Here is a 25,446-nt window from a genome sequence, read left to right as displayed (position 1 = left end):
TGGATATTTAATAAATTTTGAAACAGGGAAAAAATAGTTAAGAATGTGGTCCCTGGAGTCAGGCAGACCAGGGTTCAAATTCTGCCTACATCCCTTACAATCTCTGAGACCCTAGGGAAGTGAATGAATCGCTCTGAGCCTCACTTCCTCTTCCATAAAAGATAAATTATAATCAGAGTAGTTCTTTCCTGGGCTTGTTGTGAAGATTAAGTGAAATAATATGTGTGAAGGCTTAGCCCCAAGTCTGGTACAAAATATTAGTTGAAAAATATTATCTTTTATTAATTATTAGGTTGATGCAAAAGTAGTAACAGTTTTTGGCATTACTTTTAATGGCAAAAAGCGCAATTACTTTTGCACCAACCTAATAGCATTCAATAAACAAAGAACAAACCCCTTGGTTTAGAGCCGTAGCCTCTTACAGCTTACTTCTGAGTCTAATTTTTGTTTTTTAAAATCTCTGCTTATTTCTAGGCTTAATTGACCAAAAATGATTACCATTGCCTCCTAGGCCAATTTCTAGTTTCTTGCTTATGCCATACATTTTGGGTCTGAAGTTCAACAGGAATCAGGCAGTCTCCCCGGTTTTTCTACCACTCTCAGAATTCACCTCTTCACTCTCTATGGCCTTCCACTGTCTGAGAGCTTGGAGGTAGCTAGGGGTCACGTTGGAGGACAAGCATATGGCTTGGAAAGCATTCTCTTTGACTCACTTTACACCCCCACCCAGCTCTATGCATTGTATAGATTTTTAAACCAAACATATGAAAGGCATGAAATTCTTCCACGGAAGTTTCACCACCAGTTCAACTCTTGTAATTAATTGGCCAATAAATTCAATCAAAGAAACAGGGAATTCAGTTCAGTCATAGGTTTAGATTTTGCTTCCCCCTCTTTTTGGTTAGTTGTGGCTGAGCCACCGCTGCAATTGAGACAAAAGAGTTGGATCTGGATTACATCAACCTCCTTTAAGCACTTTCAAGGAACTTGCCTTGGCTCCGGAGGGCTAAGAAGTAGGCATTTCACTACCTTTTCAGCAAATGGTGATTTTCCTTGTCAGCCCCATAAAGTGAAAGTTCTAGCTGTTCCTAGGAGAAAAAAGAAAAAAAGAAAAAAGGAGCTCAGTTTTACTGTCAAGGCCAAGAACTGGAAGCCAGAACACTTAGAGCTCTTGGTTCTGCTGCATGATTAATTCTCCATGAAACCACTTAATTTTCTCTCCCTCATCTTCTGCATCTGTAAAATAGGAGTAAGCAATACCCTGGAGTTGCCAGAGATCAATGGGCAGGGACAGGCATTAATGAGGCAGCGTATGAAATATTCAGTGAGATTCTTGGATAAGGAGTTAGCAATGATTACATGCTTGCTTACCAACTTCCAGATTTAGCAAATCTGTCGTGTTAGTGCATACTAAAAATTAAAGGATAGCAAGAAGTACAAATTTAATTTGTAAAAACTCTTTAATTACTGGTTTGGAAATGCCCCTTGGAGATACAGGCTTCATTCTGGCTTGCTTTTCGAACTCAGTCACTAACCACAGGGTGTGAGGGTCCCGCTCCTGCAGTCTTCAGGGCCATTGGCTCCACTCTCCACCCCCAGCTTTGTGCTATAGCTTCCAATCTGATTTCACAATAAAAGGTCACATAGCTGCCTTTGGCTGCCAAGTTTCAAATATGCCCTGATGTTAACCCTTTAGAGGCTACAGCGCAGTGGCATTTTTCTCAGGGCAGTTCGAGTATTCACATAATGGGTCATCTAAGCCCCAAGAATATGCCTCCCCTGCACTCTCCACATAGGACTCCATAAAGCCATTTCATTGAATGAAAATGTAAGATGTCTAAATGTAAGATGAGAATGTAAGATTTCCTAAATTGATTTTTTTGTGAAGAAAGTTGTGCTGTAATGTTCCACCCTCAGAGTGTCTTAACCAGTGAGCATCTTGTAGACAGCCCTTCCCAGACATCCTGCAACACCTCACCCCATCCCCTCCAAAGTCTCTGGGGACTGAAGAAGGCTAGAGCCACCAGGTTTCCTTGGAGAGGGGACCTGGGCCTTGGGCTTCCTGAACCTCATTCTGACTCTCCTTCATGTTCTTCTTTATCCTGCTGCTTGAAAAAGCCAACTTGGAGCATACATGGACAAGCTCCAGAAAGCAGTGTGCTCTCATCAGTGAGCCCATCTAGTGAGGACGCCAGATGGAGTCAGGCCTCTGGACCCCCGTGGTGGAACCAGGCCAGCAGTCAGCTTAGAATGTCTAAAGGAAGGAGACTCCAGCAGCCAATCTAACCTCACAACCCCACAACTCCTCCCTGTCATGAATCACTCTTTCCTTGCTGATCCACAGAGCTTTGGTGCAGCCCTTCAGAGACCCGGGTGCACTGCTGACGTGCCTGTCTAGCCCACTCCCCTCTGAGGCCTCGTGGGCAGTGTTATGATTTTCTCTGTGCTCCTCTGTACCTAGCACCGTGCCTGACACTTGAGAAGCCCTAATTGTCAGATGAATCGACAAAGATAAAATATCAGTTGACAATTAACCTACTTCAAAGGATGAACAACTCTATTTCTGGAAACTGTATTGAAGTAATTGGTTCACAGATTAAATTGCTAAAGTGCTTACTGGACAAGTGAGTGAGTGACTTTTTTGGCACACTTCATAGTAAGTGACACATCTTTGACCAGTCACCAGGAATGTGAGTTTATCCACCAAGCATTTATTGAGACCCGCATACGTGCCCAGGACTGTTCCGGTACAGTGGGGGAGGGTAGCAGGGAAAGGGAAATAGAACAGAATTGTGAGTGCTGGGTCCTGTCCTCCAGCATCTTCATCCTAATGAGGAATAGATCCAGAAAGCCTGTGGCAGAACACTTGGGACACTCCAAGCTGGCCCCTCAACCCTGGACAAACTTGCTGAGATTTAGACATGGCTCAGCCAGCCAGATTTGTTCCGGGCACAGTGTCTCGGGACCACATCATGTCACAATGCAGTATGGTCACATCATTAAAACATCCAGACGTGCCTTCAACCATTAAGTAGCCAAACCAGTGTCTGTGGGGAGATGAGTAGTTTCAGTGAAATCACAAGTCTGAGAGCAGAAATGGCAAATGAAGAACTTCACTGAGCAAAACCCCTGGAAAAGCGAGGGGCCCGTGCCAGCCTCTTCCTTCAGAGAGCAGAGCTGTTACCGCTTCCTCCCACCTGCCTAGGTTTCCTAGCTTCTCTTGAGAGGTGGGTATGGCTAACACATTTAAAAAAATAATAATAACTTGGCACCTATCCAACCCCCTTTTCTTCACCTCTGTCTGCTATAGCAGCTGGAAAATCTAGATATGGTATTTCCCAGCCGTCCTGGTGATCTCCTGGCCAACGAGACAGAAGCACAAGTCAGCTGGAGGCTTCTTAGAGAGTTTCAGCTCTCCTGACACCACCCCTACCCAAGCCCTTTTTCTGTCTTGAACACAGACATGACCGCTCAAGGTGAAGCAAGCCTCTTGTGAACATGAGAGAAAGGTTAACATGAGCACAGAGACATTGGTCCCGACACCACGGAGGCCAAAGCAGCCTTCAGATGTCTTGTTATGTAAGAAAATACAATTCTGTTTAAGTCACTGTTACGTTTTCTGTTATGTGCAGCTAAACATATTCCTAACTGGATTAGAGAGTTTAAAATTTCCTTTTCTTTGTATGAGGAATGATCAATAAGATAGCAAAAGTGAATAACAAATAGGAAAGAGGAATATGGTAGCAGAGAAACTAGTATCCCTGGGACGCACGATGACATTTATGGAACAGCCCATTGTGACTCGCTGTGGACACAAAGTGGGCCCTTTTCCTGCCTCCCAGTTAACGCAGCATAGAACCTTTTAAAATAAACAGTGTTTTTAACAATAAAACCTCAATTAATCATCTAACTATCCTCTAACTAGAACTCTCAAGTCGTTGGACAAGCTCATGTTATTCATGACCAATATTTGGACTGTTGCTTTAAAGTTTTAGAAAGCACTTGTATATACATCATCTGGCATCATCTCTGCCACCTTTATCAGCCCCTTAAATACAGATAGGCACAGGAGTGCCTACCTGGCTTTAGAGAGGCAATCCTTGAATCTTCCAGAAAATTAACTTATTAGTCATCATATGTGAAATATATTCTGGTTTTATTTTTTTAAATACACTTTTGTTAGGCAATACAGCATAGTTGGTTCTTAGGAACATTACTCATCAGAGCCACAAAGTGGAGACAACCCAAATGTCTATCAACTAATGAATGGATAAGCAAAATGTGGTATAACTATACAATGGGATATCATTTGACCATAAAAAGGATTGACATTCTGATACATACCACACCATGGCTGAGCCTTGAAAGCATCTTGCTAAGTGAAAAACAAGCCAGACACAATGACTATGTATTATATGATTCCATTTATGTGCAACATGGAATAGGCAAACTTGTAGAGACAGAAGGTAGACTAGTGGTTACGAGGAGGGGGAAGAGGGAATGGGGAGTAATGCTAATGGATATCAAGTTTCTTTTGGGGTGATAAAAGTTTTCTAAAATTAGATAGTGGCGATGGTTGTACAACTTTGAACATACTAAAAATTGCTGAATTATACACTTCAAAGGGTTTTATGGTATGTAAATTATAACTCAATGAAGCTGATATCTTTATCATATCTCATGATGGTATAAAGCCATCTTCTTGGGTTTGAATCCCAACTCTGCCACATACTGACTGTGTGATTTTACTTAACTTCTCTGAGCCTCAGTTTCCTCTTCTGTACAGTGGCTGTAGTAAGATACCTTATCTCATAGGACTGTTGGGAGGATTAATTAAAACATATAAATTACTCAGAATTGTACCTTTCACACAGGCAACACTGTGAAAAAGTGTCTGCTGTTATTATCATCGTTATTCAAACCTGGGATTTTTATTTGACACAAAGACCATTCTTTGTACCAAGCTGTGGATAAATCTGTTTAGAATTATAGATGACTTTTTGGTGTGGAGTTTGTCCTTTCCTTGTCTATTTGCTATTGAAGTGGGTATCTATTTTGTGCTTGGTTGCTTGTAGGTACAAAGGTAGTAATTTAGAGCATAAATACAACCCAGGTCTCACCAGCTGGTGATTATACACACACACACACAGCAAGCTATGATTTTGAACCCTGCGTATCTCCAGAAAGGAGCTTGCACGAGTCTACAGTTTGTTGTTGGAGCTTCGGTGGGCACCAGGTGTCTGCATTTCTTTCCTCTCCTACATCTTCTTCCTTTCCTTCCTCTATGGCTCCCATAGAGCTGCCTAAAGGAGCCCCTGCTGCCCCAGGACAGTGAGCGTCCCCAGAGCGCCATTTCCCACCCAGGCTGCCATCTGTGATGTGCCCAGAGCAGGCTGTGGATCCTTGCAGGGAAGAGGAGGATAGAAGCTTCCATGGCTACAGGATCACCTGGGCCCCAAAGCAGTGGATCCATGCCAGAATCTCACCTTCTCAGGAGAGCAGCTCTCCTGTGCTCTGGCTCTCATTCCTCTAGGTGTGGGTTCAAACCCTGTCTGCCAGACCAGATTCAAAATAGCTGTTTCTGCATGCTAGCCAATATCTCCCTTTTCCTTCTGCTTCTTTCCCAAAGAAAATGTTACCCATGCAGTTAAAGGAACAGTCACAAACAGGTGCAAATAAGGGGTGAAAAGTGGGCCTGTCTACACTAGCAACACCTGAGACCCAGCTTGGCCAGCCAAACTCTCTATCCCAATGTGGATAGAGAGCTACCATCTTGACATTACACGGGAATGAGGTGTAACAGGGCAGTCTTTTAAAGGAGCAGGCATCACTGATCATTGAATAAATAGTTGATCACATACTATGGCCTGGCACTAGAGTGGTGCTAGGGATATCATTATGAATAAATGTAGAACTGCCTTATTCCTCATTTGCAATGAGGAGAAACAAAAGATGAATGTTGAACACAATTTTCTTTTCCATTGAAACATCAATGGTATGCTACCACATTTGGATCAACAAGACACTTTCCCAGCCTGGCCCCTCCAATTCCCTCCTAGGAGAACCAGAAAGATAAACATTCTTTTATATGAAGTTGACATGGTTTTATTTTCATGAACTAGGAGTGGCCTTAATAGACAACAGGCCCTGCTCTCCAGTCACTGCCAGAAAGAAGAGCTACAGACCTTTTATTCTGAAACCACATCCCCAAATACTTAACTGACTCCAGGTTCACAGTCCTATGCAACCATTACCTTTTGGCCTATAACATGGCTAAACGTATTTGATGCTTCTCATCTAAAACTCCAGGATAGCACATTAAGCATCTAGTTGCCAGGTGGTCATGCTATACTATTCCTCTAGGATAATGAAAATTCTCCTAGGACAGGTTGTGGAACCCATCTAAGAAACAGAATAAAATATTTCGGGAAGAGTTTTAGTAAGCATGATTGAAACAAAAATGAAAAGATCTAATTAATCCTCTCTTAGCCAGAATATTCTCTACCTCTTAGAATTCTGGTTGATTGAAGTTTTCTTATGCCCTCAGGGTTTGTCATAACCCACTCAAAGTATTGCCCAGCAAGTCTTTATGGGGGCTGCTCCAACGTTTGAGTGGTGCATACTTCCACTTCTGATATATACCCCAAAGAACTGATGTGAGGACTGGAATGAATATTTATACACAAGCACATGAAAAGATGCTCCAATTCACTAATCATTAGGGAAATGCAAATCAAAACCACAATGAGACACCACCTCACATCCATTAGGATGGCTACTAACAACAACAAAAAAGCCAGCTGAAAATACCAAGTGTTGGTGAGGATGTAGAGACGTTGGAACCCTTCTGCACAGTTAGTGGAAATGTAAAATGGTGCAAGTGCTATGGAAAACAGTATGGAGCCTCCCCAAAGAATCAGAAATAGAATTACTATACGATCTGGAAATTCTACTTCTTGGTATATGCCCAAAACAATTGAAGGCAGAGTCTGGAAAAAATATTTATAGACCCATGTTCATAGTAGCATTATTCACAATGACCAAAAAGTGAAAGCAACACAAGTGTTCATAGATGGCTGAATGGATAAACAAAGATGGTATGTACCTACAACAGAATACTATGCAGCCTTAAAAAAGAATGAAATTCTGGTACATGCTACAACATGGATGAACCTTGAAGATATCATATGAAGTGAAATAAGTCAGGCACAAAGAGAACAATATAGTGTGATTTCACTTATATGAGGTACCTGGAGTAGTTAAATTCATAGAAACAGAACGTAGAATAGAGGTTACCAGGGGCTGGAGGGATGCAGTGACCAGAGCCTGGAAGGAGTTGTTGTTGAATGAGGAGAGTTTCAGTTGGAAAGATGGAAAAGGTCTAGAGAAGGATGGTGGTGATGGTGGCCCAATGATGTGAATGTACTTAACGCCATTGAATTGTACACCTAAAAATGCTAAATTTGTTATTTATATTTTACCACAGTAAAAAGAAAATTAAATCGAAAAAGAATAGGTGTACCTAGAATGCCTCTTGCATGGATATGAGGAATGATCACAGTAAACTCTTCTCTCCACAGCCTTAAGGTCTTTCCTTTTCCTGGCTTGTTTACGCCTTAGAGGATGCTCAGCCCCATGGTCTCTATTCTTATCATCCAGTAAGGAGTGTCTAAGTGGCACTGCTGCATCCACATGTAATTTACAAAAATAATATTTCATCCTTACTATTGGTACTGTCTGTGGCTGCATGCTGAATGGGAATCATTTCACAAGGTTCCAGCTGGCCTTCCTCAAAAGATAAAATCCTGTAAAGGATGATTTCTGGGATCTACTAAGAAGAGCATAATGAAGGTTGTAGAACCAACCAACTTAAAAAGGTGGTGGCGGGGGGTAGATATTGCCAACTTGCAGAAATTCCCTCTACCCCCTTTACACCAAAGGAGCCATATCTTCATCTTGTAATAAATGCAAACTTGGAAAGGCTCACAAGCCTGCCTGCCTCTTCAGCTAATGACAGCTTCAATTATGGGGCCTAATCCTGCATTCCTGACACTCCCCTTATCCCTGCATAACTTCCAGGGGAGTCAAAGGGCCCTCTGCCCTGGCCCTGGTGAGGGAGACATTAGTTATGCAGGAGCAGTGCCTGGGGCGTGCTGGCAAATTTAAGGGTCTGTTCATATAACTGCACACACTTGGAAGCCTTAAATCCTCATACTTTGACTCTTCACCTTATACTGAAATAAAAAGCCACAGTAACTCCATTAAAAAGTATAAAATTCCTCTACAGGAAATGAATACTAGTTTGCTTCCAACTTACATTGGTTTTAGGTTTCTTCTTCCCACCCCCTTTTTACTTTTAATGTTGGTGTTCGATTCCATGGAAAATATTTTCTATGAGAAAAAAAACAACAAACACAAGCGCCATGCAGGGTCCTTGCATTTTATTTACTAAACTAGGCAAAACGTCTTTGATTTGCTAGCTCCTACTCCCTGGTAAATCAGTGGGAATTCCTCACAAGTACAAGGTTGGCTTAAGTCACCCTATGGGGACACCTAATGACCTCTGGCTTATTGAGAAGCGGCCTTGTTTTATATACTAATCATCCACCCAGCTGTATTAGTAACGAGACTATAACTCATTTTCATCCTAGGCACACACTGTGCATTATCAGTCTCCTAATTAATCCCAGACAATTCAGGGGGCACGTATTCTTAGTTCTGATTTTCCTCATTGCTCCTCCAGCCAGAGAATCAGAGAGTTGGCAAACAGAGGGTCGTGCTCTGTGTCCCGGAGGCATGCCCCTATGTCCCAGCCCAGAGCCCACTTCCCCCCAACACGCTCCCTCTGGACTGGGGAAGCCCTGGGAAGCAGCACACCTCTGCTGCTCTCTGAGGCAGTGGGGCTTCCTCAGGGGAGAAGGAACCTGGGGTCAGCAGACATCCTGCAAGCCTGCTTAATGGACACAGTCAACAGCAGCTTCCCCAGAGGCAGAAAATAAATTCAAAGCATTGGTAGACAGCAAGCAGGCTGGGCTCTGTGCTCTGGGCGGCTGAGACTCCCACACATTTGCCTTAAGCCCTCATTGCATTCACCTTTGTCTCCTGGGATGCAGGGGAGTGGCTCCAGCCTCCCCTCCCCACCTCTCTGAAGAGACAAAAACAGGTAACACATTCCTAGGCATCGGTTAGGAAGACACAAGCAGTTGTACATTTTCAATCATTTAACTGCTTATTTTTAATGTCCCCAGTTAAAAGGGAAAAGTGGCACCTACAGTAGCCAAGCTCTCAGCTTGAATGTGTGATCTCATTTTATCTTCACATAACCCCATGAGGTAAGTACTATGAGCCCTTGTTACAGATGAGGAAACTTAGAAGCTATGTATCTTGCCCGATATCACACAACTGGCGGGTAGATGAGCTAGGCTTTCAATCCGGGCCTGCCTGAGCACAAAGCGCATCTTATCCTGTACAACTCCATTTCAGGCTCTATGCCAGACAAGAATCTGAGGGTTCATGTGCTTGAAAACATGTTCATCTATGAGTGTCTAGTATTGCTAAATGGAGTATAATTGCTTCTGCTTTATTTCTTTGTAAAAATCACCATAAATCATCCCCTGGCTTCCCTTTCTCCCCAGGTTCTGAAATCTGGCAAGGTGAGTATTAAACCCTGAGCGCTGGCATCTATAAACACCTTCAAAAGAGGACCAGTTCTTTTCACTACTGGGGCCCTCCAATGCTGGGAAACCTTCCCTTGTTGGGTTTAAAGGAGCACTAGGCTTAGGGTCAGGAGCTCTGTGTTCAATTTCTAACCTCCCCAAGCTTTGGTTTTCTCATTTTTTTTTTTTTTTTAATACTTTATGTTCTAGGGTACATGTGCATAACATGCAGGTTTGTCACATATGTATACATGTGCCATGTTGGTGTGCTGCATCCATTAACTCGTCATTTACATTAGGTATATCTCCTAATGCTATCCCTCCCCCCTCCCCTCACCCCACATCAGGCCCCAGTGTGTGATGTTCCCCTTCCTGTGTCCAGGTGATCTCATCGTTCAGTTCCCACCTATGAGTGAGAACATGTGGTGTTTGGTTCTCTGTTCTTGTGATAGTTTGCTGAGAATGATGGTTCCAGCTGCATCCATGTCCCTACAAAGGACATTAACTCATCCTTTTTTATGGCTGCATAGTATTTCATGGTATATATGTGCCACATTTTCTTAATCCAATCTGTCATTGATGGACATTTGGGTTGGTTCCAAGTCTTTTCCTCATCTTTATAATGGAGATAATAATACGTATATTGCTGCTGTCTTTGCAGGATGGTTGTGAAACAATAGTCCTCAGCCTCCTTTCTAAGCTTCTATTCTAATCAGTCAGTATGCTTTGGAAGGCCTCAGTAAAGCACTCTTGAGCATCTCCCTTCTTATTCCATCTCCCTAGGCAATTCTTGTCCACCCCAATAGTGAGGATGTCAGCACTCCACCCAGCTGCCCTGGGATCTCTTTTCAGGGTTTCTGTGCCCCACCCCTCACCAGCTGTGGTGTGCTTTCAGCTGCACCTGCAGCCATTGGAGGAGGAAGAGGTGGAGGAAGATTGCCCTCAGGGATTGCCCATGAGTTTGCACAGCCCCTCCCAGTGAGGGTCCTTTGCAATAGTTGGGGAAGCTGTGACTTATTCACCAGAGCCCCTGAGAGATCAGGCTATAGCCTGTCCTCTGCGGGGTTCACCCCTTGATAATACCTTACCCTGAGGTAACCCCATGCTCAGCTTCTTCCCTCCCCCTGCTCCACTCCCCACTCCCTGACCAGTATCCCAGGGGAACACAGCCTTAATAAGTAACTTGTACATGACCCCTCATCTCAGGGTGTTTCTAAGGACCTCCTCCAAAAAAAATAATGGTTTCTGTTGCACCTATTCCAGACTTCTCTGAGCTCCAGATCCAAGAATTGAAATTTTTCCGTGACATCTTTCATATTTCTCAATGACAGCCTCAAGGTCAAACACCCAAAACAGAACTTGTGATCTTTTCACGTCCCCAGTGCCTTCCAGTGTTCCCCAGCTCAGTGACCCCTCCTTCTGTCCCCTCTCATCCATCTTGCAAGGTGGAATTCTAGGAATCTCTCAAGGCTTTCTCACCTTTCAACCTACCTTCCTCCTCCCCAATTCCATACAAACCATCTTCAAGCTCCTATCATTTTCACCCCCTAAATGTACCTAAAATCTGTAAAATTCCCTCCATCAACTTCTACCACCACCCTGTCCAAGCCACCATCAACTCTTCTCAAGATACTCATAATTCCCTCTAATAGGCTTACATACCTCTCTTTCAGTTTCCAGTATTAATGATCTTTCCCATCTAATCATACCACCTCCCTACACAAAGCTCTTCGGTAGATTTTTATTGTTCCTAAGCTAAGCAGAAGACTCGTGGCGAGGCCCACTAGACCGCGCATGGCGCCAGCCTCACCTTTCTTTGCACTCTAGCCCCGGGTACTTGCCTCCTTCAGTTCTTTTGACCAGAATGCTTTCCCTCTCCTCTTCCTTTTCATTCTTGCCAGCCCTCCACTCAGCTCAAGCATCGCCTCCTCATCTCCCTGCCTAAGATGAATTCCCTATTTAAGATTCCTATAACACCATGTATACCTTCTTCTTAAGATCTGCCACTGTTGCAAGAAGTTGCAGTCAAATGATTACCAACATGCATCTGTGTGGTCACGTGGCTCAGCAACCCAGGTACAAGTGCTTTGAGAACAAGAGCTACACGGGGTTTTTTTTTTTGCCAATTTATCCTCAGTAGCACCTAGCAGGCACTCAGTGAACTGCATCATGACTAAGAAACTGCAGCACCACATGGAGACGATTTTAGGAGGGGTGTTTCCCTCAATACAAGCAGGGGCAGTGTCTCTTTTGTCACTGAGCTATTGCTGTTGCTGTTCTGCCTCAGGCTGGTGTGACCCAGAGAATCAGAGGATTACACTATCAAATGATGAGTTATTCTGTCTGAAGACAGAAAGACATGCAACACGTTGTAGGCATCAATTCCAAAATACTGAGCCAGTATTAGCTCCGTTTAAAAAAGGAAGACACAAACAATTGCACATTTTCAACCATCTAACTGCTTATTGTTCAATGACCCCAGTTAAAAGGGGAAAGGGGCAATTGTGGAGCGCCTACAACAGTCAAGCTCTCAGCCCTGAATGCATGATCTCATTTTATTGTCACAGCAACTCCATGAGGTCAGTACCACGAGTCCCATGTTGTACATGAAATTGAGAAGCTACGTATCTTGCCCAGTATCACACAACTAGTGAGGAGATGAGCTAGGCTTTCAATCCGGGCCTGCCTGAGCATAAATCCCATCTTCTTGTCCTGTAGAACTCCTTTTAAGGCTCTACTCGAGACAAAAATATGGGAGTTTGTGTGCTTGAAAACATGTTCACCTGTGAGTATCCAGTATTCCTAAATGAAGTATAACTGCATCTGCTTTATTTATTTGTAAAAATCATTCTAAAAGCTTTTCTCTTGATCCAATAGATACTGTATTTTGAAAGAGTGTGATTCAAAGTAGAGACCATGAGTTTGTGTACAACAAGGACCAGGTAGTATTTATTTTGCGCGTGCCCTGAAGCTAGTAGGTGCTCAATAAACATTTGTGAAATGAAATTCAACTTCTCTCTTATTGAACTATTGTGTTAATATGAAATGTTAAGAGATTTGTGGTTCCATTTATTTTCTTCTCTCAGCAGTCAAGACCAAGAGTTTGATTTGTGTTATGAAAATTAAATAATGTATTTGGAAGCACAGTAGTGACATTTTTCTCTTTCATTGCTGCATGACTCAATCACAGTATTGCAGAAAGTGGGAATGGGAAGGAATCCATTTCAAGGAAGGTGGGTGCTTTTTAGCAGGGAAGCACATCTGCGCATCTTCGTGTTTTACCCCATTCACTACACAGAATCTGTAGAGCCCAAGGTAAGCAATATACCTGAAACCGATTCTTTGTCTAGGACTTCCTGGCAGGCCACAAGCAGTGACCATAGCCTCAGTGTCCCTGTGACAAAGGAGGCTGTATGTTTGGAAAGACAAAAGGTGTCCTTCCCATTTCCTCCAGGAATCAGTGTTATATGTATTGTATGCTTTATACTTCTTTGTTGCCAGGTTTGTCTTGTTGAAGTTTGCCTTGATTTGACAACACTTACAGTCTAGTCAGATTGAAGGGGACAGAAGAGAAATATCGAATTCTCAGCCTCAGAAAAGGCTCTTGATAATGTCACTCAGAGCCAGCATTTCGGCCACACTGTATGCTCTAAACAATGCCTTTATACATTAACTTTAGGACTGAAGCCTGCTTTCCTCGTTCTAGATGTTCTGTCCAGATGTTTCCTCCTCCTGGTTCAGATCTCAACTCAATGCCATTTACCCTGACCACCGGTAGGGGCAGGGCTTTGCACAGCTATGCATTTGTTCCCAAGCTCTTGTCAATCTCTGAAATTACCTTGTTTATTTTTCTGTTTAGTTATCTCTTCCCCCCACACTAGAATGTCAACCATGCAAGGGCAGGGATCTGTCTTCATTACTCCTCCCTTCCTGGACCTACAACATGCCTAGCACATTGAAAGCACCCAAGATTACTTGTCATATTGGTGAATGAGTAACGATTTCATCTGAGCATCACAGTCCGTTTTAGGGCAAGGGAATGCTCACCTCCGTTTTAGAGAAGAGGCACCTACATCTCTGTGACACTCAGCGATTAGCCTGAAATCACAGGTAGGTCTGTAGCAGAGTTGTGACTTGAACCCAGGTCTTCTGTCTATGATCTGGGAAGCAGAGTGAACTTTTGCCCAAAACTTAGGTCATGCAGGTACTCTTTAAAAAAAGAGCCCATCAAAGATGATCAAATGCCAGCTGATTTGGGTATAAAGGCCTGATTCAACCCTGAATCCTATCCCTGTACCAGAGATGAAAATTCATCTACAAGATGAACTTGCAGGTGTGGCCAAAGACTGCTTCCTGCACCAGCTTCTGCATTTGTGCACCAGGACCTGCACTCATCCCTCCGTGGCCTTGGCCTCGGGCCACACTGGCCTTTGGGTCCCTCATTCCAGGAGGCTCTGGCCTGACTCTAGACTTTCAGCAATTTTTCTGATGTCCTAATTTCTTGATCACCTGTGCTGACACGATCCTGATTTCCTTCAATATGTCTTTTTTCCACTCCTGGGAAATTTATGTCTGCTCCAGCATATGTCCCCATCTTCCTTTGTGAAAAGAGAGGCAAGGAGAGGGAGTGGGGGAGAGCCGTTTAATATTTTTGAGCCATGTCTTCATGTTCTGTCAATAAATTGCCTCTGCCAGCTTTTAGAGGCCCTATTGGCTGTTGTACTGACCTCTTGTTCCTTCTGTACTTGAAAAATGCCTTATTATTTATCTTAGCCTCTCTCGCAATCTTTTCATTCCTCACCTTTGCTTTCCTTATCATGTTTTTGCACTTTAACTTTGTGCTATAATTTCTCTAGCTGAGTCGCTGTTTGATTCTTTTTTTTTCATACTTTCTCGCTTTCCTCGTTTTGATTACTTCCCCTACCACACCACATCCTCTTTAGAGCTATTTGCTTGGCCTATTCTCTACACTTCGTGTATTTGTTGCTAGGTAGCACGTATTTTCTTTGGGCAGTTTCTATTCATTTCTCTCTGATTACACTCTTCCATCGGCGGCTGTTCTTTTCAATCTCTTCGTGCCCTTGGCTTTTCTTGGTAGGAGCTGACTACTTTATTTGATCTGGGATCTCCTGCATGTCCTTCAAAGAGGGTCCTAATGCCTGCTGAGCCTTATATGGGGTGTGTATTCGTTTGCTAGGGTTGCCCTAACAAAATATCACAGACTGAGTGGTTTAAACAACTTATTTTTTCACAGTTCTGGAGTTTGGAAGTCCAAGATCCAGGTGCCGTCAGGGCTGGTCTCCTTCGAGGTCCCTGTCCTTGGCTTGTGGAAGGTCACCCTGTTGCTGCCTCTTCACGTGGACTTTTCTTTATGTGAGCACATCCCTTGTGTCACTTTTTGTGTCCAAATTTCCTCTTCTTATAAGGACACCAGTTAGATTACATCAGGGCCCACCCTAACGGCCTCATGGCTTCATTTTCAACTTAGTCATCTCTTGAAAGGCTCTAGCTCCAAACATAGTCACTTTCTGAGATACTGGGAGTTAGGACTTCAACATGTATATTTAAGGAGACATAACTCAGCCCATAACAGAATAAGCAGTAACTCCTGACATTCGATCATGGGTCAAGAGGAAGCTAGGTGCCTCAGTTTACATGTCATCCAAGTTTCCCCAAGTCAAACTGCCTGTGGGTACAAGTGGAGTCGCCTTACAGTAATATTCTAGAGATACTGGCAGGCCCTCAAGCCCTACCAAATACTTTTCTACATACTTCAGTGAATCTCAGAGTGAATCCCACTAACAAGACAGTCAGATGAGAATGGTATCCTCTGAACTCCTCAGCCAATGTCTACCTTCTGGATGTCTCTGACCACTTGGCACTAGTACTGATGCTGGGCACCTCTGCCACTTCTTCTGGGTATTGCCATTGGCTGGCACCACCTCCTAGGTGCTGCCAGACACCTGCAGTGCCATGGTGCAGACTGCAGTTCTTAAGATCCCAAAGCCACACCACGAAGGTGGAAGGCAGAAGCCTTTTTACCTTCCATACTATGCTTTGTCCTCAGGTGCCAAGATAGTGATGCCCTATGCCACATGTTTTCTCGATCTTTCAGTGAAGCACCCTGATTTAACTTCCAGCTCCCCTTTCTTAGTATTCAGGCAGGAGTCCATGCAGCTTGAGACAGGCACACTCAAACACTGTGTGCTTCTCTGCCATTGAGGTGACATACATCTGCCAATTTTATCATCCGTTAGAACAAGTTCTCCCACGTGTCTCCTTGGTACCTCCTGCAAGAAGACTTGGGATAAACGCACTTAGCTATGGCTATCAGCTGTGGACTCAATGTTTGTGCATCTCCCCCAAATTCATATGTTGAAATCTTTACCCTCAATGTTGATAGTATCAGGAAGTGGGGCCCTAGGGAGGTAATTAATTCATGAGGATGGAACCCCCATTAATGGGATTAGTGCCCTTATAAAAAAGACATGAAAGCACTTGTTTTTCTCCCTCTAGTCTCCTCTGTGTTAGGATAAATGAGAAGATGGCCATCTGCAAACCAAGAAGCAGGTCCTCACCAGACACTGGATCTGTCAGCACCTTGATTGCTCTGGAACTGTGAGAAATAAGCCACCCGGTCTATGGTACTTTTGTTAGAGCAGCCCAGACTAAGACACTATTCTATAGTGGTCACAGTTTAGGACCGTCTGCATACATATGGAATCTGCATACATATGGACACAAGTTGAGTCCAGTTCTGACATCTGTAAAATCTCTGTTCTCAATCTTCCATTGAAACAGCATACTGAGTATGCCTCTCTCCCACCTTGGGAAGCTGCAGGTAACAGACAATTACAGTGAATGGAAAATTGAGAATGAAGGTGATGGCAGAAACAACTGGGACAATCAAAGTTTATTGAGTCTTACAGGTGCCTGATGCTGTGCTATTTTCTGGAATTGCAATGGTAAACATGAATACATATGATTAAAGTGTTTACCCTTATTTTAGGATTTAAATTGTGATGAAGGATAAATTAAGATACATTTTTATAATATTTTCAGTGTTAAAGGTTTGTACAATTGCAGCACCGAGAGCCAAAAGTCTACCCTGGACGCTTATGGCAGATTTCCTGTGTTTCCAGAGTGCTCACATGAGTACATGCACCTTAGTAAATGTGCCGGGCATCACCTCCCCATCCACACCCCCTCACACCTTGAAAGGTGACATTCAGCTGGGTGTGCTGGCTCATGCCTGTAATCCCAGCACTTTGGGAGGCCGAGGTGGGCACACTGCTTGAGCTCATGAGTTCAAGACCAGCCTAAACAACATGACGAAACTCCATCTCCACAAAAAATACAAAAAATTATCCAGGCATGGCAGCAGGCAGCAGGCAGCTGTGGTCCCAGCCACCTGGGAGGCTGAGGTGTGACGATTACCTGAGTCTGGGAAATCAAGGCTGCAGTGAGCCAAGATCACACCACTGCACTCCAGCCTGGGTGACAGAGCGAGACCCTGTCTCAAAAAAAAAGAAAAGAAAAAGAAAGAAAAGAAAGAAAGGTGACATGATATACAACCTTACCCCTTCTGGCTCCAGGCACCAATTTACCAATCAGATATCAATGACTTAATCAGAGCCAGCTTTCTCTGTCCTCAGAAGTAGAACACTGAGGGCTGGAGTCAGGTGTGCCCACAGGATGATAGGCACTTTACCTGAAAGGTTATAGGAAATTGGTCCTGAAGTTGATGCCAGAGCAAGCCAGCAATGTCCATGAGGAAAAGATGTGGGATTCCTAAGCCACGTGTAACCAGAGAAGAATGGACCTCAGGAAGACGGGGAGCGGACAGAGGCACAGAGCTTGGAGGTTGCAAGTCCCCGTGCCTCTGTCAGGAATTGACACTGGATCATGGTTTCCTGGGTCCAGTCCCCATGGTAACCCACAGCACTTCTTTCCTCTTACTTTCTGTTAAGATTCTCTGTGGTACTTCCGTGGTAATTCTCCTCATAACTTCAGCTCGTTTAACTGAACTTTTTTGCTCTGCAACCAGAGCCTTCATTGTAATAGCCTTGTGGTTACTCAACTATAGTCTTTGGTAAAATTTTTCCTTCTTTACCGTGCTCAGTCTTTATTAAGCAGCCTCAGTGTCACCTCCTCTCTGAAGCATTCCCTGACAGCTCTCTCCCTTATGATCCCTCAGGATTCTGTTCATAATCATTGTATTGCAGTGTAATTTATCTGTTTATAAACATTTTACTCCCAGACCACAAGATCCGCAAAGGCAGAGCTCTGGTACCTACAAGGCACTCAGTAAATGTCTGCGGAATTGCCTTAGTGGCTCTGAGTTGGTTCTGGAAGCAGCCCGCCAGTCAGTATGCCATCCTATCTGCTGCTCAACCTTCCAGCCACTTGAGGGGCTCTGTGTTTACACTGACTTCGCTGCCTCACCCCTTTACTCTCAGTTCTATCTTTTCTCAGTCCTCCTAGTGTCCAGGCTTGCTTCTTTGCTGGGTCCTCCTGCTCTGTGCAAACTTGAGTACCTTTGGATCAGTGACAATTCCAAGGCGACCCCCCTGGGGCAGGGCACAATCTGTTTCCCAGGGTTCTAGAACTCTTCGCTGAGTTTTGGCTCCTCTTAGTGGCTTTGTGTGGTTGCCTGGGGCCCATGCTACCTGTGTGTCTGCTCGTGACAGCATCCTCCACCCGATCCAGCCATCTGTTTATTTTGGCTGCATCTCCGTCTTTATGTTCCCTCTTCTGAAAAATAGTGAATGGTAGCTACTCTCTTTAATCAGCCAGAGGCCCTCACTACCTTGTCCATCGGAGAAAAATTGACTCCAGATCTGTAGCAGCTTTCGTGCATGGGAGAAAACACCGGTGCTCATTTGCTCAGGAAAAACAACAACAACAACAACAACAACAACAACAACAACAACAAAAACCTCTTGCTCTGCTGAGACAATTTTCCTTTATGGATTGCAGGGCCCCCTAGCAAGCCCACCGGGTTTTCCTGCCAACTGCAGCTATATATCCAAGCTGCTGACTCACCCCCTGTCAGCTTAGGGCAGGGGGTGGCGATTGGAGAGTTTCACAGCCTCAGGATGTTTATTTGCTTCACTTTCTGTTCTCTGATAGGGAAGGTTTTGCAAGAGGGGTTTCTGCCAGTGCACCTACTGTGCTATCCTCAGTACTGATAGATATGTGATTGCCTGGGAGAGCAGAGGCTTAAACACACTGGGGTTCTGACACTTTTGCCCTCACCTTGGGACACCTTTCTGGCTTCCGCTTTTGGGAGGGGAAAGAAAAAGACAGAGAGACAGATTCAAGTTCAGCCTTGACAATTTCAAAATGGACTCTCTTGCCTCTCTCTCTGAACCCCCACCTCTCGTGTAGATAGCTTGGGCTTTTTATAGATGCTGTGACCTTCATGTTGATTGGTCTGGAAATAAATAAAAGAGTAATAAAAGAGAAAGAGTAAGAACTTCTGGCTAAAATATTGCCCGCTGGCTTCACGTGCCCAGGCTGTTTCTGGTCCCTGCAGGGGTCAATGCTGTGTGTCCGACTGGATACACATCTGCTCAGGATGGGCCAGTATCTTGAAAGGCTCCTCCTTGCTTGAGATTAAAGAAACAGCACTCCTCTGCCAGGCAATACTTCAGACGCTCCTTTCAGCCTTTGGCTGTGGGGCAGGACATGGACCGAGAAATGAAGACAGCCTCCAGCCAGGGCTGAGAGCCCTGAGTAATGAGCAGGGGAGTGGACAGTGCCTGTCTTGACTTTCTTCCTCTCCATGGCTTGCTTCGTTCTCCATTAGGAGATCTCAGCACATCAAAATATTAGCTAAGAAGATACTTTAATCTGAGGACAAAGTGACACCTATTTAAACTAACTTATCAACAAAGACAGCTAGAAGGTTTTTTGCACCTGACCATATATGATACCCCAAAGCTTTTCCATGAAAAATTGATTTTGTGATTTGGGGCAGCCTAAAAGTATGTGTAATAAAAGAGAAAGAGCACTTAACCCGAGGCGGGAGCCTCAGTTTCTAACGCTAGACTCATTACTAACGATGCCACTTTAGGCAAATAATTCTATTTATCTGGCTTCATTAGTGACCTCAGTGGAAGCAGCTTTAGCAGAGAAACTGACATTGTAATTGCCAGATCCATAGGCTAATTTTCATTCCTCGTCCTCCTTGACAACTCCACCACATTTGGCACTCTTGACTGCTCTTTTCCTTCTCGAGACCATCTCTGCTCTGGGCTCCTGGGACCCAGCCTCTGTGAATTCTTCTCCCCGCTCTCTCCCAGCCCTTTGCACCCTCCTTCTCTATCCCCTATAATCCCCCAACCCAGCACCGCCTGGCCATTGCCTGGTGGTGTTCCCCAAAGCTGTCTCTTTTCCCCTCTTCTCCTTACACATCTGTGTCATACGTAATCCTGTTCACTCCCACGGATCCAGTCACCATCACTTTGCTGGTAACTGCCTCATCTCTTCTTCAGAACTCTCCCCACCCCTCTCCCGAATGCAGACCGGCCTTTCCAGTGGTCCGGAAGATGCCCCATCTACATTGCACATTGAGCACTTCAAACTCAGTCGGCCCTTGACCGAGCTCATCGTCTCTGACATGTGTCCTACCCAGCCCTTAAACCTGAATCCTTGTGGGGTGGGTGGGGGGGAACCGATTCTGCCCTCTATATTTCAGTCAGTTTCAGGAGCTACACTGTCTTTCAAGCTTCACTCTCCCTAACAAGATGTTGCTGCCAAGTCTACCTGAGAGCCGTTCCTCACATCTTCATGCCACTGGCTACTGTAGTTAGATACTCAGGGGCTGTCACCTGGATCTATGAAACAGTACCAGAAAGAGTTAAGAATAGGTTTAGCTGATGTAACAGAAAGCTGAACTGCAGTGGCTTAACCAAATGGTGATTTTTTTCCTCACACAGTAAGAAATGCAGATGTAGGAGATCCAGAGTCAACATGGCCGCCCCACAATGCCTCCAGGGACCCCGCATGCCTCCTATCTTTCCAGTCAGCCACTCTTGCCATATGGCTATCCTCAGTATGCTTGTCACCTCATGGTCGCAAAATGGTTACCTTCTTCCACATCGGCATTCCAGGTTAGGAGAAAGGAAAGGGCAAAGGAGAAAAAGCAACTGCCTCCTGAATCTGACCCTTTTCAAAGAGCTCTCCTGGAAGCTCCACCCAGGGAAATGTCCCTTGACATTTCATTGGCCAGAACTGTGTAGTCTGACCTCTCCCTCTGCAAGGAAGGTTGGGAACGGTAGTGGGGGTTTTGTTTCTTTTGTATTCTTTCGCATGCAATGCACATTGCCTCTCTGAATAAAATTGAGGTTCTGTTAGGAAGGAAGAAAATGAGAACTGATACTGAATAAGCAAATAACTGTGTCTGCAACAGCCTGGTCTTGGTCCCCCAGCCATCAAACTCTTTCCCTACTTCTCTACCCTTCATGTCCCTAAAAAGGGATTGGACCATATTGTTCCCCATTCTAACTATCTGTGTTGATTCCTTGTTGGCTACAGAATGAAGAACAAACACCATAGCCCACAGTCTGGGTCCCATCTTCTTTTCTATGCTCTCCTCTTGCCATCACCCTCTCCCCTGAGAACACCCCATAGGTCCCACAGAAATCACCGTGGTTTCCTCTGCCCACAGTGCTGTGCCTTTCCACATGCTATTCTAGTGCCCTATTGCCTTTCCCATCGTTGGCCATTTATTCAGCCCTCATTGCCGGGGAGGGAAGAGGCATATATCAACTCGGATTTCTTCCTTAACCTTTAGAAGACAGACCTTCCTCACACTTCTGAATCCTCCCCATTCGCTGTGGGCTCCACTCCATGGGACAAGGTGCTCAGCCTGAGAAGACAGAGCCCAGCCCTAAGTGGGTCATGTTTCCTAGAAGGTAGGGTCACTGAGTTGAAAGAGAACACAGATCCCCAAGCATGGTGTATTCCACTTCTGACTCTCTCAGAGAAGCCCTGGATCATCCCCATTACTATTATTTCATAGCTGCTCCCTTGAGTAAAGTGCCCTTGAGTGGGACATCTGTCATCTAAGGCAGCAGCTTGTCCTGACCAGTTCACCCCATTTCTGTAATTCATCCATGCAGTTGCTTCAGGAAGTTGGCTCAGCATCTTCTCAACAGACTTAGAAGTCTTTCTTGTCCTCTCTGTGGACAACCTGAGCATAGGGTCCCAGCACTGCTCTCATGGAAGTTAGGGTCCCCAGGCCAAAAGCATGGATGTGCATTTTTACCAGAGCTTTGCATTGTGGTGTAAGCCTTCGCCAGTCATCTAATAAAATCAATGTTGAGTTTTTCATACAGCCAGGGATTCTTCTGTGCAGACAATGGTGTGCTGATCGGTGCTCAACAACTGGGTCTGGGGGCAGGGGTAGCTGTAGAGGAAGAGCTCTGGCTTGTAGAGTTTGCCAATTTCTGTGGTGTAAATACTCCCACCATGGCTAAATTCAAGCTACCAATGCGATACAACTGAAAATGCAGTAGGAAAGAGTTTGGTATGATGGGCTCCCTGGGCCAGTTTGACCTGGCTCCAGTGCAACAGCAGGAGACCTCAACCGGGAAAAAGGATGTGGATTGAAGTCTAGGCACGAAAGCCATACCCAGAACTCTGCAACCACCTCCTTAGCAACATGTTCTCTAAACCTACCCCCATCCTTCGGATGGATCCCTATTTTCCCTGCGATTACACAACTCTGTGATGATTCTTCTCCCACAGCAGTGTTTTTAAAAAGTCTTCTTTTGGGCAAATAAGTTTACTTTTCCTCGGTATATATGCCATCAATCATTGACGCCACAAAGAGGCTGTGAAAGCCTTGCCCTATTGAATGATGAGCAATGCCCTGTTGAATCCTCGTCTCACTGAGGAAGCCGCCACACCTTGGCTCACCACTAGGAGTCACTCTTTAGCACCGGGAATAGACAGACTTAATGGCACTTAGCACACAGTAGGGCTAAATGCCCACGGGTTGAAGGCATGAAGAACTACCAAATGTGGGTTAGATGCCCCCTCTTGGGGGTCCCATAAACCTTTGAAATCAGCGGACATTATCATCCTATATACAAACATTTTGTAGTATCATGTGGTAGGGTGTCCTATGAGTAGGTATGACTGCCCCATCTCTAGGTCATTCACCTTAGTATGCGGAAACCTAGCACAGCGTCCAACAGGAAGAAGCTACTCAGTAGACATCTGGAGAATGAGTGGTGGAGCCGAATATGCAGTACTTTAAAATATTCCCTAAGGAGGTTTAGTTTCATTTCTTTTTTTCATTTTCTTCTTTTGTTACTATTATTATTGTTTTTCCCACAAGCTTCTAGCTTTCAACATGATGGTACCAAAAGAAAAAGAGAGAGAGAGAGAGAAAAGAGTTCAACGAATTGCAGCTTCCAGCTGGTTATTATTATTATTATTTAAATTTTGGCTTTAACTTTGTGGGCAACTGAAGCCTATGATTTAAGCCATCTCTAGCTGAGCAAGGGGCAGTGCCCGCCCAACCACTCTGATTTCCAGAATGCACTTTGCTGTGTCAATATACATTACTTGTCACATTGCCATGAGTCTGAGAAGTTTGATCTCTGCTCTTAAATTGTTGTCATGTGTCAAAGCATACAGCCCAGGGGGAATAACTACATTGCGCAGGAAAAGCAGACATCGAGCCGTGGTCAGACCGCCTCAAAGATAAACACTGCTGTGTGGACCAGAAGAAGAAAGGTCGAAAAACAATCTGAAGCCTCAGACACCGTGAGGTTTTTTCACTTTCATTTTCTTGCCACTCTGAGGCTTCCACTTTATCAGCATGTGCAAATATACATTTTTCTTCCAACTGACCTTCCGACAGCTTGTCCCACAATACGGGACTAGCTTGAGTAGGTGGCCCTGTCGTTGGTGAAACGGGGTGGTATCTATGATACCCTCAAATGGAAGCTGAGTCTGCAAGCCCCCACCCACTGTGCCCTGCAAAATGAAAGCTCAGAGAAAATGTAAAAATATAAGTAAACTCAGGGAAGAGAAGTCCACTTCAGTGAGTATGAGCTACCCAAGCAGGAAGGCTGAAATCATTGTTTGCGGCTGCTGCTGCTGCTGGTGCGTTTTCTATTTTTTGAAGTCGGCTAAAAACAAACAAACAAATGAGTACGAGTAGTTCTCATTAAAAAAGGAAAGGGCAGAAGTCAATCTCCCTGTTTAAAGACGCCCACACACTTGAAATAGTTTCCTAGAAAGGCAGACAGAATTTAACTGGGTGTAGCTTAGCACACTCACAGAGCATTTTTACAACACCTCCTGAATCCTCAATGGCTGATCCCGTGGTACGACAGCAGCATGCCACATTCATTGCACCAGACAAGGATTAGGGAGTAAAATTTGTCATGTATGTAAATTGTAATCACAGTGGATGGTTGTATGTGCTCATTTAGGCATTTTAACAGTGTGTGATGCTATCCTCTCCGCAGGACTAATAAGCATTAGCCATAATGAGGTCAGTCAGTCAGGCATTATCAGGGGATTTAATTGGGACATGGGTCTCTGCTGAAGTGAAAATTAATAACTTTTGTCAATGTTCTGGTGAAATGTTCTGTCTTATTAAACTATGAGGGTCAATTAGAAAGCATTATGTAATAAAGTCCCCAGCAGCAGAACTCAAATTGAGTTATACCACAGTCATTATTCCAGGGCGAATGCATTTGAAAATGGAAAACCAGAGTGCCATATGGAGGATTTGGGTCAGATTTACAAGCATTGCATGTTAAGGCTTCCACAAGAAGGAAACAATTAAACGTAATACCGAAATAAATCAGCGCGCCGAGCGGGCTGTGCAGGGCCAGGAGCCTGGGGCGGGCCATGGCCCTGGAGTTGTGACACTGCAAAATGGCAGTGTCAGGAGCCTTCCATGGGCTGCGTCAGGCAGCGCCAGCCTACAAATCGCTCGGAGCGCTTAAAATCTGGGGCACACCTGGAAGGCTCAGGCCTGCACACTGACTCATATAAATAACTCTTTATTGTGTAGCTATTAAGACGAGAGATTGCTTTTATTAAAGTGCAAGTTATTGTGGCACAGCAAATTAAAGAATTTTAAAGCATACTAAACAGCCACTGCTATTCCCCATTCGGTCATGTTTTACGGTTCTTTAAATGGGCAGTATATTGTTAGGGAGATATAAACTCTGTGCCAAGACTGGGATCTGACACAATGGTTCAGGCACTTTTTCTGGCCAGGAAGGATTGGGAGGGGTGGAGCAGTGCTGGTGAGGACACTGTCCTGGTCCTTGATGTGTGTGTAGAGGTGGAGGTCGGTGTGTGGTAGGGGGTTGGATGTCACCTCTCTTCTGGAAGACTGGGGAGGTGGCTTTTGTCTGCTCCATTCTGGTAGAGAAGATTATCTTCAAACTGAGCAGAGTTTTAGAGATGGTCTTCAGATAAGGTAGTTAGAAGATGGAAGAAAGGGAGAAAGGAAGAGAGGGAGGGACGGAGGCGTACGTATGTGCAGAGGGTCTGTAGTGCCCATTACTAAAGAATCACAGCTTCCTCCAACTTTCTTATCTTGGCCAACCCCATTTTCTCTGAACCTTCTCTTCTCTAGTGAATTGAGCTTGGGTCTGATTATTTCCCCATTGACCCCCAACGTTGATTATGTTTCTAATTAAAAATACATGGCAGCAATGCCTCTCCTTGGCTCCACATCATCCTGGGACCTAGCCCATCCCCTCCCTCTCACCTCCGTGACTGCTGCTTCAAGCTGAGCTCCATCACC

General features: G+C 44.6%; 1 protein-coding gene across 2 annotated transcripts in view; it reads right to left on the bottom strand.

Annotated features, from left to right (window-relative positions):
- The window catches only part of C14H9orf92 (chromosome 14 C9orf92 homolog), a 73,381-nt gene that overhangs the window by 41,249 nt on the left and 6,686 nt on the right, over window positions 1-25,446 (bottom strand). Inside the window, exons 1-2 of one of the 2 annotated variants that reach the window (XM_023197168.1) lie at window positions 8,318-8,379; window positions 145-147 (exon numbers count right to left, since the gene is read on the bottom strand). The exons of the other annotated variant lie outside the window; for it this stretch is intronic. Of the exons in view, the coding sequence (XP_023052936.1) occupies window positions 145-147; window positions 8,318-8,379 (65 nt within the window). Of the gene's footprint in view, window positions 1-144; window positions 148-8,317; window positions 8,380-25,446 lie in introns of those variants that run through there. 2 annotated transcript variants of the gene reach the window in all.

The sequence above is a fragment of the Piliocolobus tephrosceles genome, chromosome 14 (genome assembly GCF_002776525.5).
Source record: "Piliocolobus tephrosceles isolate RC106 chromosome 14, ASM277652v3, whole genome shotgun sequence".
NCBI lineage: Eukaryota > Metazoa > Chordata > Mammalia > Primates > Cercopithecidae > Piliocolobus > Piliocolobus tephrosceles.
Note: the sequence above shows the minus strand (reverse complement) of the source record. Positions and strands in the feature narration are given on the sequence as shown.